Source organism: Aotus nancymaae, unplaced genomic scaffold (genome assembly GCF_030222135.1).
Source record: "Aotus nancymaae isolate 86718 unplaced genomic scaffold, 86718_ANA_hifiasm-v0.15.2.pri h1tg000036l, whole genome shotgun sequence".
Classification (NCBI taxonomy): Eukaryota; Metazoa; Chordata; class Mammalia; order Primates; family Aotidae; genus Aotus; species Aotus nancymaae.
In genome coordinates, this window is record NW_026988450.1 from 42,875,618 (window position 1) to 42,889,950 (window position 14,333).

The 14,333-nt window shown below is 36.4% G+C and overlaps 1 protein-coding gene across 22 annotated transcripts in view; it reads right to left on the bottom strand.

Annotated features, from left to right (window-relative positions):
- LOC105733843 (RAD54 homolog B) overlaps positions 1-14,333 on the bottom strand; it is a 111,843-nt gene that overhangs the window by 10,753 nt on the left and 86,757 nt on the right. For 21 of the 22 annotated variants that reach the window (XM_064384387.1, XM_064384390.1, XM_064384389.1 and 18 more), the window contains 3 exons: positions 11,697-11,836; positions 9,891-10,181; positions 4,430-4,605 (listed from right to left, as the gene is read on the bottom strand). In XM_064384387.1, coding sequence (XP_064240457.1) covers positions 4,430-4,605; positions 9,891-10,181; positions 11,697-11,836 — 607 coding nt within the window. The remainder of the gene's footprint in view (positions 1-4,429; positions 4,606-9,890; positions 10,182-11,696; positions 11,837-14,333) is intronic. The other variant, XM_064384377.1, reaches the window with a different exon arrangement.

A 14,333-nucleotide genomic window follows, 5' to 3' on the forward strand; every position in this document is an offset into this window, starting at 1 on the left:
AATGAATAAAATAAGGACTCATATTAAGGCATATCAAGATTATAACTCAAAGGAGGAAGAATGAATTAAAGTTGCTCAAGTTTTGATGAAGAAAAAATAAGTCATATGCAAATGAATGGAAATTTGAAAATCATCAGACTTCTCAAAAGCAACTCTAAAAACTAGAAGACAACATATAAAGCACTATCTTCAAAATTCTAGGGGAATACTGTTTTGACCTAGAAGTTTATAACCAGGGAAGTTGTCAGTCAAGTGGTAGGGTAGAATAAAGACAGTTTCAGATCTGCAAGAAGTCAAAAAGATTAATCTCCCATCTTTCTTTCTTAGGAAACTACTGTGAGTTGTGCTCCAGCAAAATGTGATATTCAGAAAACAGAAACTCTAACACAGAAGAGAAGAAAAACAAATTTATAAGTTAATATGGTTTGGCTCTGTGTTCCCATCCAAATCTCATCTCAAATTGTAATCTCCATAATCCCCACGTGTTCAAGGAGGGACCACGTGGGAGGTGACTGGATCATGGGGGTGGTTTCCAGCTCTCACGAGATCTGATGGTTTTATAAGGCAGTTTTTCCTTCTCTTGCTAGCTCGCTCTTTCCTTCCGCCCTGTGAAAAGGTCTTTGCTTCCCCTTTGTCTTCTGCAATGATTACAGTTTCCTGAGGCCTCCCAGCCATGTGGAACTGTGAGTCAATTAAAACTTCTTTCCTTTATAAATTACCCAGTCTCAGGTATTCCTTTATAGCAGTGTGAAAACAGACTAATGCATAGGCAATGGCTTTTTTTTTCTTATTTTTTTCTTTTTTTCTCACTTTTTCTGGACTGTACCTAGCAATTTTCTTATTTTTTTTTTCACTAGATGATGGCTTTTTAAAAGTCCCAGGATGACAGCTATGCAGCAAGATTAGAGATCAGTTCAAATTGTAGCAGGAAGACAGAGGACTCACAGAGGAAAGACAAATACAGAGGCACTTAGAGACCACAGTGGTACCCCATTATCTGCAGATCTGCTTTCCACTGTTTCAGTTATCTATGGTCAACCTCGGTTCAAAAATGTTACACACAGAAAAAACAAAACAAAACAAAAATATTACACACAGTAAGGTATTTTCAGAGAGAGAGAGAGAATGCACATTCACTTAACTTTCACTATACTATACTGTTACGATTGTCCTATTTTATTATTATTGTTGTTAATCTCTTACTGTGCCTAATTTATATAGCAAACTTTATTACTGGTATGTATGTATATGAAAAAACAATCCATATAGGGTTTGGTACTATCTGTGGTTTCAGGCATCCACTCAGGGTCTTGGAATGTATTCCCAAGGACAAGATGGGGGGACAACTGTAAATGGCCGAAGAGCACATGAAAAGGTACTCAATATCACTAATCATTAGAGAAATGCAAATCAAAACTACAATGATATACCACCTCCCACCCACTAGGATGACTGTTATCAAAAAAATAGAAAATAACAAAGTTGCTAAGGATATAGAGAAATTTGAACCCTTATACACTGTTGGTGGAAATGAAAATGGTGCAGTCCACTATGAAAAACAGTGTGGCAGTACTTCAAAATATTAAAAATAGAATTACTGTAAGACCCAATAATTCCATTTCTGGATTTATATACAAAAGAATTTATAGCAGGGTTTTGAAAAGTTATTTGTACACCCATGTTCACAGCAACATTACTCATAAGAGCCAAAAGGCAGAAGCAACCTAAGTGTTCATCAACAGATGACTGGATAAACAAAATGTGTATATACATACAATGGAATATTGTTTAGCCTTAAAAAAGGAAATTCTGACACATGCTACAACATGGATAAACCTGGAGGACATTATGTTAAGTGAAATTGGTCAGTATCGTAAAGAAAAAAAAACTATGTGATTCCACTTATATGAGGTACCTAGAATAGTCAGAGCAGAGAGTAGAAGGGTAGTCTAGGTGCTAGGGGAGGGGAAAGTAAGGAGCTGGTATTTAATAGATACAGCATTTCAGTTTTGTTTATAAGATGCAAAGAGCTCTGAACAGTGATTGCACCAGGATGTGAATGTACTTAACACTATAGAATTATACACACAAAAATGGTTAAGATGGTAACTCTATGTTATGTTTATTTTACCACAATTTTTTTTTAAAGAAAAGGCCATCTCTTCAGATAATGTGAAGCAACAGAACAAAGACCCAGCCTGTGCCACTTATGAAAGTGTAGCTTCTCCTTCAGTGAAACATGGCAGTGTTTAGATTTCTTAGGGACCAACAAGCAGTCAAAATGACCATCACACCTATAATCCCAACACTTTGGGAGGCTGAGGTGGGCAGATGGCTTGAGCTCACGAGTTAAGAGACCAGCCTGGGCAACATGGTGAAACCCCATCTCTACAAAAATACAAAAATTAGCAGGGCATGATGGCACATCCTGTAATCCCAGCTACTTGGGAAGCTGAGGTGGGGAGATCACTTGGGCCCAGGAGGTCAAGGCTGCAGTGGGCCGAGATCACACCACTGCACTGCAGCCTGTGCCCCAGAGCGAGACCCTGTCTCAAGGAAAAGAAAAAGACCACCCCAACTTTAATCCCCAAATATTTTTATTTTTCTTAATCATTATATTTTTCTTCATTCCTTTCTTCCTTCTTGCCACAAGAGGGAAACTTTTCCCTATGACATCTTCAAAGATAAAGTCTCACACCTATATTCAAACTGCATCTCTTCTCATTTCCCCTAAAACTCTTTTCACTCATTATCCTTTGTCCAATAACAAACACTTATCCTGCCCACCCTTCAGAGAAGAGAAAAAAAAAAATCCGTTAAAAAAAAATAGTAAGAAGATAATAGTAAGACATAAATAGAAGCTGAAGTGAAAGTTTGCACTCTTATACTCAAACTGGGTCACAATCTGCATATATACATCTCACATGCCCTTTTGAACATACCAAATATTATCTAATAAAACATGTGAGAAGCGCTCCATTGGTATGGATGTTATGAGAGTACAGAGGAGGGGAATCAAACTCAATCTGAGACAGGAGAAAGCATGTGAGCTGAGTCTTTGTTGTTGTAGAAAAGGGGTCTCACTCTGTAATCTAGGCTGGACTCCAATGCCTGGCCTCAAGCAATCCTCCCACCTTGGCCACCCAAAGTGCTGGGATTATAAGTATAAGTGACTGCACTTGGTCTGTTGAGTTGAGACTTAACAAAGAGAAAAAGTTGGCCAGAAGAAACAGAAGCAGAGATAAGCCTGGCATAGAAACCTGCGACACCTAAGAGCAGAGCAGAAGTAGGGCAAATTACAGGTTCTGCAGGTGGTTTGGTATGACTGGACCACACGGTATATGTGAAGGAGTGATGAGAGATAAGGCTGGAAAGGAGGCATTAACCATATCACAAAGAGTCTTGCCTAATGTGCTAAAGAATTTAGAAATTTCTGGAAGATAAATGGGAGTCTTCAAATGATTTTTTAAGAAAAGGAGTGAAATGCTCATATTTATATTTTAGAGATATAATTTAGGGCAATATTGAGTATGTCAGGGGGCTGAAAGTAAGAGGAAAGTAGTTTATAAGAGACCAGCATAACCCAAATCAGTAATTTTAAGAAGCAAAACAAAAATCTTGGTACCAGAAAAAAGAGGATGGATTCTTGAAATTAAAAAACAAAATCAATAGAATTGAGTGACTGACAATGTGGGATAAGTGAAGAGGAAAAGTGAGTCTATAGTAATTTCCAGGGTTTTTGCTTGCATTATGGTACCAAGGAATAATAGGACAAGATCAGGCTTGCAATAACATAATGATGGTTTTGTCACATGGTTTTGGTCATGGGAAGCTTACTACAGGACATCAAGATAGATTTAGATGTCCATTCAACACTTAAAGATGTAGAAATTAGAAGAGAGAACTGAACTAGAGATATAAATTTGTTTCAGTATCATATGGGTTTGGTATCCAAGAAGATATAAAATATATATAGTCATTTGATTAAAAAAAAAAACATACACACACACACACAGAATATGGTACGGTCCTGTGTGTGTGTGTGCGCACGCACGTGATAGTTGAAAGTACAGGGAGTAGAGCACTCAGGAAGTGTGTTGAGAGTGAGAAAGTTAAAGAGAAGATCCTAAGCTGTATCAATACTTAAGAAATAGTAAAAGAAGAAAGGATTCCAAAGAAAATTGAGAAACAAGCGTAATATATCAGAAAGTATCACTAGGTTTTAAAAAGTATACATATGTTTAGTTTCTCTGAAAACTTACACATTGTTAATCACAAGTTTACGAAATACTGGGAGCTAATCATATTCCCAAAGAAGAAAACAACTTATTTTTAATGTTTTCTTATTTTAAAAGGGAAGTAGAAAGTAAAGACATAGTGCAAAGTGAAACTCTATGAGCACTTACCAAGTTTGTTAAATCGATCTTACCTTTCAGTAGGTCGAAGTTCATGGATAACAGCTAAGAGCTTTGACAGCACCTGTAGTTTTCCTGACTCCTTTTCAGTAAACAAGAGAGGGTTGTAGTCAGCAGGAAACACACTTAGCAAGCCTTTGTAGAGACTCTTTTCTTCATTTTTATCACAAGTTGAGCTACATTCTTTTTCCTATTCAAAAGGATGATTGTTAATGCTGGCTCATGTTTGTGTTTTTTAATTAGGAGGGGAAAATGCTAAAATTATGGAGGGAAAAAGGGAAAGATTAACAGCTATCTGAAAAGTCCAAGAAACTGTTAGGTAAATCTTTATATGTCATGATTTGATCATTTTTTAAAAAAGGTAACATGCATTCTACCGAGTTACTTTCAGAGCAGTTCTAATGCAGCTCATAATACCTGTTACCTTCACCCTACAAGTGTAGTATTAATATTTCCCACATGTAATTACAGAAGGTAGAAGCAGACAAAGAAAGGAGAGAGAAGTAAAGGGAAAACGGTGATACAAAATCCATCCTCTCCAAAACCCTAATATTTTGCATCTTTGATACATCTTTTTCTCTGTTCCTCTCTTTCCTTCCCTCACTATTAGTTTCCTCTCCTGAACTGTGGGCTTCATACAACACCTCCCAGGTTACATTCAAAAACAAGCACAATCATTTACTTAATCTTACCAGTTTCTTCTGTAAAAAGGAAGAATTTCACCAATAAATTAACAGAGAAATTTATTCTTACAACAATGGTTTTTACTTCACCAATAGTTTTAGAATAAATTTATTCCAAGGTGATTATCAGCACCTCTGAAATTCCCCCTCCAAAACTGGCTAGCCTATATGTAAACATATAACTAGAGATCAGAGATATTAATGACTATATCACTTTTTTGGTTAAATTACTAGAAATTGGCAGATCTCTTCACTCTCTCCCATATTTACTAGATTTATCACTGTTTTTGAAACTTTGTTCAACCAATACCCCTTGTCTGGAATGCTTTTTCATTTTGTTCAATTACCCCAATCCTATAAATACTTGAGGACCCAGTGCAAATTCTACCTGATTATTCATAGCCTGTTTGCACTGAGTCTTAACGCTTATGGTTACACAGTACATTTCAGCTTTGACCGTATCTAATTAAGCAGTTAATGATATATAGTTGACCCTTGAACACATGAGTTTGAACTATGCAGGTCTACTTACATTCAGATTTTCTCCCACCTCTGCCACCACCCCTGAGACAGCAAGACCAACCCCTCCTCTGCCTCCTCTCCTCTTAGCCTACTCAATGTGAAGAGCTTTGTGAGGATCTCCTTGCACTTATTGAATAATAAATATATTTTCTCTTCTTTATGATTTTCTTAACATTTTCTTTTTATAGCTTACTTTAGTATAAAAATACAGTATATAATATACAAAATATGAGTGAACTGACTTTATGTTACTGGTAAGGCTTCTGGTCAACAGTGGGCTATTCATAGTTCAGTTCTGGGAGAGTCAAAAGTCATACATGTTATAAAGGGATTTTCAACAATGCATGCAGGGGTCAGCAACCCTAACCCTAGGGTTGTTCAAGATTGAATTACTTTTTTATACTTCACAAATGTTTTCCCGTGTATTACACTCCCTCTTAAGTAATATCAGAAACACCTTAAGGGCAGTGAATCTTGTGTAAAATGTATAAAAATGCTGGGCACAAAGTATTAATTTTAATTTGGCTTAATGTCAAAATATAGCAATATTTAGGTATAGTCATTTGGTTAAAACTAGGAACTCTAAGATATTTCTATCACTGGGACATATGAGGAGAAAGAAGTAGTTGCTGGCTGCTTTGGGTTAGCTCCACCTACAACTCGGAAAGATCATCAAAGGACCACAGGACCAGGGTCTAGTATATAGTTTTTCATCTTCAGAAACTTGAATGTGCTTAAGCTCTAAAGAAATTATTCATATTAACCAAATTAAGAGACTGAATAGGTCAGAATGAAAATTTATTGACCTATAAATGAGACCTGTCTATTTAAACCAATTGGTCTATATATATGCATTCTGTCCTATGAAAGAACGTCCCCAGGGAAAGTCAAATCACTAGCAGAAGGTTGTCTGGTGATTATTAAATCAGAATACAGGGATATGGGTGATCTTTTCTTTAAGAGACCAGGTCCTCATTATGTTGCCCAGACTGGTCTCAAACTCTTGGCTTCAAGCAATCCTCCCACCTTAGCCTCCCAAAGTGCTGAGATTATAGGTGTGAGCCACTGCCCCTGGCCAAGATGGGCAATTTTAATGCACAAGTTCTTAACCAAGAACACATATTAGAATCACTTGAGAAGGCTTTTTAAAAATTCTCATGCCTGGGTCCTACTTTCACAAACTCTGAATTAATACATAAATGTTGAGACCTGGACTAGTATAATTTTAAGAGCTTCCCAGAGGGGAACATCACACACCATGGCTTGGGGGCTAGGGGGCTAGGGGAGGAATAGCAGAGGGTGAGGTGATTGGGGAGGGATAGCATTAGGAGAAATACCTAATGTAGATGATGGGGTGATGGATGCAGCAAACCACCACCATGGCACATGTATACCTATGTAACAAACCTGCATGATCTGCACATGTACTCCAGAACTTAAAGTATAATAATAATAATAAAAAGAGCTTCCCAGGACATTATAATATGTACTACTAATTAATAATTGACTAATAGATAGTATCTTTATACTGTGACAGCCTGATGCAGCATCTTCATCATAGAGATTTACCAGTCTAACTTCTCATATCAAGCTAATCAGGATACTATCTCTTCTGACTCTATGTAACTCAATACCCTTCAATTATGAGTTAGCATATTGTTACAGGTTACGTTCCATTCACATTTCTTAAAGAAAAACCCAACATCTTTATTGAACTTGGGAAACAATCTAGTTTCAATAGAAACACAATTACAAGTCATTGCTTAAAGGTTAGTTATACATGGAGAAGGCTTATTTCAGCCCTTTTACATCAATCCTTATTTGCTATAAAGTTAGAGAAAAGGCTTTTCTGAATAAATGCCAGATTGTAAATTAGGTACCCTATTTGAAGTATCCTATGCCTATTATTAGTGACTGCATGGCAACAGTGGAGAAACACTCAGAGCCCCCTGCTGCTTTCTTCAAGAATGCACAAGCATATTCTAAATTAACTGGTATACTCTGGGCCATCAGAAGGTCTTCTTTTTAAGGAAGAAATTTTTGGCGATTTTTACTGGGCGTCATGCCCAAAGAGTTTAATTTTTATCACTGTATGTAGAATCAGTTTCTTTAAAAGTTGCTTAATAAATTGTTGCAACTCCACCTACTGCAGAGTTACACAACGCTGACTTCTCCTATGATAAACTAAGTAAATACAATCCATTGTAGGATAAAGTTGGAGAATTCTGGTAGAGCACTTCATTTTTAAGTATTAATCAATAACCTCAACCGTAATATAGCACCCATAGTTTTTGTTTAGAGGGTTATTTTTTGGCAAATTATGATTTTCTGCTTAAAGAAAAAAGTAAGAGTGTAAATTATTCACAGTGAGTTGAGAATAACAGGGTATTAATAGTTACTGTGGCTAGGTGCAGTGATTCATATCTGTAATCCTAACACTTTGGGAGGCTGGGGTGGGCAGATCACTTGAGCTCAGGAGTTTGAGACCAGCCTGGGCAACATGGCAAAACCCATCTCTACAAAAAATATAAAAATTAGCCAGGCATGGTAGCATGTGCCTGTAGTCCCAGCTACTCAGGAGGCTGAGGTAGGAGCCCTGAGCCCAGGGAGGTCAAGGCTGCAGTGAGCTATGATCACACCACTATACTACAGCCTGGGTGGCAGAGTGAGACCTTGACTCAAAAACAATCAATCAATATTGTGCTACTTCTATGGCCGAATATTTTATCCAGCTCTTTCCATAATCTCTTATCAAATTATCACAATAACACACAATAACACTTTCAGGAAGCTACTATTGTCTCTGTCTTCCAGATAGGAAAACCAAGGCTGACTAAGGTAACTCGACCGTGGTTAAACTTGTCCGTAACTACAGAACTAGTAAGTAGTAGAGCGAGAACTGATTCTGAATTCTAACTATAGAACAAAAAACTATTACTACTCCAAGCTGCCTTGTGTTCATTAAATATCCAAATAGTAAACCTCAGCTATGTAGTCATTAAAAATCACACTTGTAGAAGGTGTCTAATTTAAGAAAACATTCACATTTAGTGGGAAAAAACAAACAAACAGATTTAAAAATAATGAGCATAGGCCAGGTGTGGTGGCTCAAGCCTGTAATCCCAGCACTTTGGGAAGCTGAGGTGGAAGGATCGCTTGAGCTCAGGAGCTTGAGACCAGCCTGGGCAATATAATGAGACTCCATTTCTATTTTTTTAAAATAAATATCTTTTAAAAAATAAAATGAGCATAGCATCATTAAGTTTCTCTAGAATAAGATTATATATACATATCTCTGAGCCCTTATTTCCTCACCAAAAAATGGGGATGGTAATAATAGTACTTGATAAATAGACTTCGGTAAATAATAAATAAAATAACACTAATAAAGTACTTAGTGATTGGTACAGGTTGACCATCCTTTATCCAAAATACTTGGGACCAGAAGTGGTTCAGATTTCAGATTTTTTCAGATTTTGTAATATTTGCATATATATTGGCATGGGACCCAAGTCTAAACATGAAATTCATTTATGTTTGATATATATACATAGCCTGAAGGTAATTTTATACAGTATTTTTAATAATTTTGTGCATGAAACAAAGTTTCTGTACACTTAACATCAGAAAGCAAAGATGTCAGTTATGGAATTTCTCACCTACGATATCATGTTGGCACTCAAAAAGTTTTTAATTTTGGAGCATTTTGAATTTCAAATGTCCAGATTAGGAATGCTCAACCTGTATATAATGAGTGCTTAATAACTGTTAGCTAATATTATTAATACCAAATGTGATTTTCCATGATTTGAGCTTAAGATGATTTTTATTTTCTTTGTGATTTTCTGAATTTTCCAAATTTTATGCAACAATCATGTATCACTTTCAAAATGAGAAAAACAATAAATTATTTTTAATGGCAAATTTTGTATTTGCTAGCACCAAACAAACAAAACTGACAGATGATATTAACATAAAATAGGAAGGGAGACCATGGCAAAGTATTACACAAGGTACCAAAGGGGATGGGGCACAAACTGTAGAAGGCAGTACCTCAAACACATCTCTTCCCTACTTCAGCTCTAGGAATGTAGACATGCTCTGAAGAACATATAAAAAGCTGGATAAGCTCTAGAGCAGAACCATACTAGAGTGCCTGCTGAGGTTTTTGAAAACTCACAAATGCAACCTCAGAAATTAGGCCTATCTGCCCTCTTAGATTCATATACCATAGAACCCTCATATCCCTGACACAGTTTCAGATACTTACCTTTATAGAGTTGAACAAAAGGCAGGGGTGATTGCACAGTTTTTTAAGAGCTCCTATACAAATTAGATGAGGACTATTTTCCAACAATCCTTGAAGACAGAACCTGACAACCTGAGAATTTAACAGCTTTCGATACAGCTCAATCTGGAGTGCTACTGGTCGGCAAAAGACTACATTCTCTATTTTAGGTGGGAGATATTTCTTTATAATTTCTTGGGTTCTTCTAAGGATAAAGAGCCCAGTAAGGCAAGTAAGTTCAGATGCTCTTCTCTCTCCCAACTCTTTTTCTTCCTATGGAAAAATAGAAGACTTAAATAAAAATGTTATAGATAAAAATACACTTAAAATGAATTATTAAAGATTTCATGATAAATCATTTACTAATTGCCTCCCAATAAATTTTAAAAGAAATAAAATGAGTATAGAGATAGAAAAACCAACCATCTCTTTATATGTTTAGCATAACCATTTAATTAAATGAAGTCAGTCTCCTAAATAACATAATGATATATCCTATAATTGGTAGAATCTTAGATTCAATGAATTTAACCATTTTCCTACCTTAAACCATAATTTAACCATTTTCCTACTTTAAAAAAGTTTGTTTCCCATTTGTGTTTCCCTTAGTTTGCTTTTTTTCTTTTTGAGACAATCTCGCTCTATCGCCTAGGCTAGAGTGCAGTGGTGCAATCTTGGCTCACTGCAACCTCCACCTCCAGGGTTCAAGTGAACCTCCTGCCTCAGCCTCCTGAGTAGCTGGGACTACAGGCATGCACCACCACATCCTGCTGATTTTTGTATTTTTAGTAGAGACAGATTTTCACCATGTTGGCCAGGCTGATCTGGAACTCCTGACATCAAGTGATCCACCCACCTTGGTCTCTCAAAGTGCTGGGATTACAGGCATGAGCCACCACATATGGCCTGTTTCTAATTTTTTACCCTTATGGCTAAGTTTTTATTGTATTTTTTTTTTTTTGAGACAGAGTCTCATGCTGTCACCCAGGGCTGGATTGCAGTGATGTAATCTCAGCTCACTACAACCTCCACCTCCCAGGCTCAAGCAATCCTCCAACCTCAGCCTCCCTGGTAGCTGGAACCACAGGTGCACCCAACCATACCTGGCTAATTTTTTTCTTTTTTTTCTAGACACAAGGTCACCCTACACCTTATAGCTAAGTTCTTAAATAAATCTGCTATAATTTCTTTATAATAAATTCCTAAAAGGAGTATTGCCAGGCCACAAGATATACACAATTTTAATGCTTTTGATATACATTGTCAAACTTTCCTAAAGTTGTGCCAACATACATTCCAACCAACAATCTATATTCCAAATAGCAGACTCTAGTCTACACTTGCTATTACTAGTAAACCCAGGCTGGGGAGGTGGTAGACCCAGCTACTCAGGAGGCTGAGGCAAAAGGATCACTTGAACCCCAGGAGTTCAAGACCAGCCTGGGCAACACAGAGTGACACCATCTCTCAATAAACAAACACACACCAATTTTAAAAAGTACAAAAGTTACTTTGGTTATTTTGTATAACATGTTTCAAAACTAGTAAGGATGAACATTTTTATATGTTGTCATTTATAATTCTTTGTGAAGTGCCTATTCATGAATTTTAGAGAAGTGATGATATCATATTCCAAAACAAGGAATGCAGGAAATGAAGGATTGTGGAGAAAAAATAAAGAGTTCACTATATTGATTTAATTTTTCTAAATCAAAACAATACGAAGTTATGGATGATTTCCTCAGACATACAGCTTTCTCAAAACTTATTTATTAGAGCAAATTATACCTCAGAAGCAGAAGGTTCTCTCGATAAAATGATGGGTTCTTCATATATTTTCCTATAAGATGACAAAGAGCCTAATATTCCTGGATTTACAAAATCAATTAATGCAAAAAATTCTTGCAGATCATTCTGAATTGGAGTACCTAAAGAGAGATAAAAATGAGGAAAAGGTCAAGTTTGTGTTTTTACAATCACAATCACAGGTTTATAGCAGAACCATAATGGTAGTTTGGAGAAATTTTTCCCTAAAAGAAATAAATACAAGTAAATTGCCTAAAACTAAGAAAGAGCAGTCAAAGCAAGTTAAAAAAAAAATCAGTCACCACGTAAATTTTTAACTCTGGTTTTAATTGAATACTAAATCCTTACATAGTAGTATAGCATAGTGACTAAGTGCAGGCTCTGTGGAGTCTCACTGCTTAGGTTTAAATCCTACCTGCATCATTTCCTGCCTGAGCGACCCTGAGAAAGTTATTTACACTAGTTTATTATCTGTAAAATGCAAATAATAGTGGTTCCTAGTGTTGTGAGGATCAAAGTAGTCAATCCATATAATATACTTTGGTGCCTAGAACACAATAAATGTTCTATAACTTTGGCAATTCTTATTGTTATTATAGGTGTGTGACTTTGGACAAACTGCTTAAGCCCTTTAAACTCAGGATTTTTTTTTCATTTATAGAAGTATGAAGATAATAATTTTCCAGAATAATTATAATGAAAAGTAGAGACAATGTATATGAAGTACTCAGTAAAATGTCTGACACTCAGTAGACATTCATTGAATGGCACCTATTATTACTACCTTTCAAAGTTGTCAGATCAAATTGAGATCTTCACTGCCCAAAGGGTTGACACAGACTGTGATGGATTCATATACCCTCTATATATTACATACAGTATGCAATAGCTTGTGGCTAAATTTCAAAGAAACATTAGCATGTATCAATAATTAAAACAGTACCAAAAGAACATATATATCAGCATAAACAATGTAATTTCAGGTGGCTTTCAAATAACAGACTAGAAAATGCTGTCCAAAGATATACATAATATAATGTCAAAAGTAAATAAAAATGCATTTATTTCATTAAGGTGAATGACATAAATTTTTAATGTCAGGGAATTTAACGATCACTTCCCTAAAACTTAATGGGTCCCCCTCCCCACGGCTGGACCAGCAATTGCTAATTTTTTAAATTTAACACATCTAGTCAGTTTTAAATTTTTAGACACATCATTGAAAGAGTTGGAAAAAATACATTTATGGTGGTATGGATTCAGTTAAGCCTCTAAAAAAATATGCACCATGATGACAAATAAAGATTGGGGAGTATAGGAAAGAAGAGAAAGAACAGTAGAAGGATTACTATTGTTGGCTTTCAGACATTCATCCAACCCCAAATGATTAATTAAGTCAATCATAGTAATTCTGTCCCCTTCTTTGCCAATGACTGACATACCAAAGCATTTGTGTCTCATACTAGGTTTACTGGAAGCAGAGCCTAAGACAGTGATTTGGTTGCACGTGATTTAGGGGAGAGCTCTCAGGAGAAAGGGAAGAATGGAATCAGAAAATGGTAGGAAAAGAAACTAAGCAAGAATGGCCTCAGCCATAATTTACCTTGAGCTAAATTACAGGGAGCTGTAGAGCATAAACTGAACCATAACATTGGTCCTGAAATTACTGTGAGGCAAGGGAGCTCCTTACCCCTAAATCAGCCAATCATTGATTGCAAACTATAGAGGAGAATACAGCTCTCATTCAGTCAAAGATAATTCTCCAGAAAAGGGCTCTCAGTTGTTTAATCAATAATACCAGCAGCTAAAAGATGGTTACAACAGCCCAGAAAAGGAGAGCTAGAAAGGACACCAAGAGATTCCACCAATAGCGTGCGACCCATCCTGGCCACTAAGACATAAGAAGTCATCACAGAGGGGCTTTGGGGAAAGCTTCCTCACTCTTAAACATAGAGAAACAAGAAGAGCAAGTCCTGTTCTCCTTTGGATATCATCACATCTATCTGTGATGTCTGGAACTGCTGCAGTCACTTGCTACCAGCCTGAAGATGAAGCTAACACCAAATATGGCCGGGCAGAGGATATAAAGAACCAGAATCCTTGATGATGATGTTAGGTTGCTGCAGCCTGCATTACCTTTAGACTTCCAATTATATGGGGGACTAAACACATTTGATTCAGATTATCTGTTACTGGCATCTGAAATCCTCCCAACTGATATACAAGGGGAAGAGGCAAAAGCAAAACTGGAAAAAAGAAGAAAAGCAGAACACAATATGGGAACAGGAAAAAGGATTTAGGGTAGAAAAGAGAAGAAAAAAAGAGTAAGGAAGAGGGGGAAAAAGATGAGAAGGGGAATACAGCTACAAGAGAGGACCAATAGTATAGTATATCATCATTATAAGGGTTTTTCACATTGATTTCTAGTGGTAATTTAGACCCCCATTTGCTATTTCATTGCTCTTCTCTAATTCTAGACTAGGTAAAACCTGTAGAAGAAAAAAAGAAAAAACTAAAGATTTTCAAATCAAGTTGGTGTATTTACTAAAACTATTTTCAGCAGTATGGAAAAGAAACTTCTAGGAAAATGAAAGAACTCTTTCTTTTCCCTACCTCCAC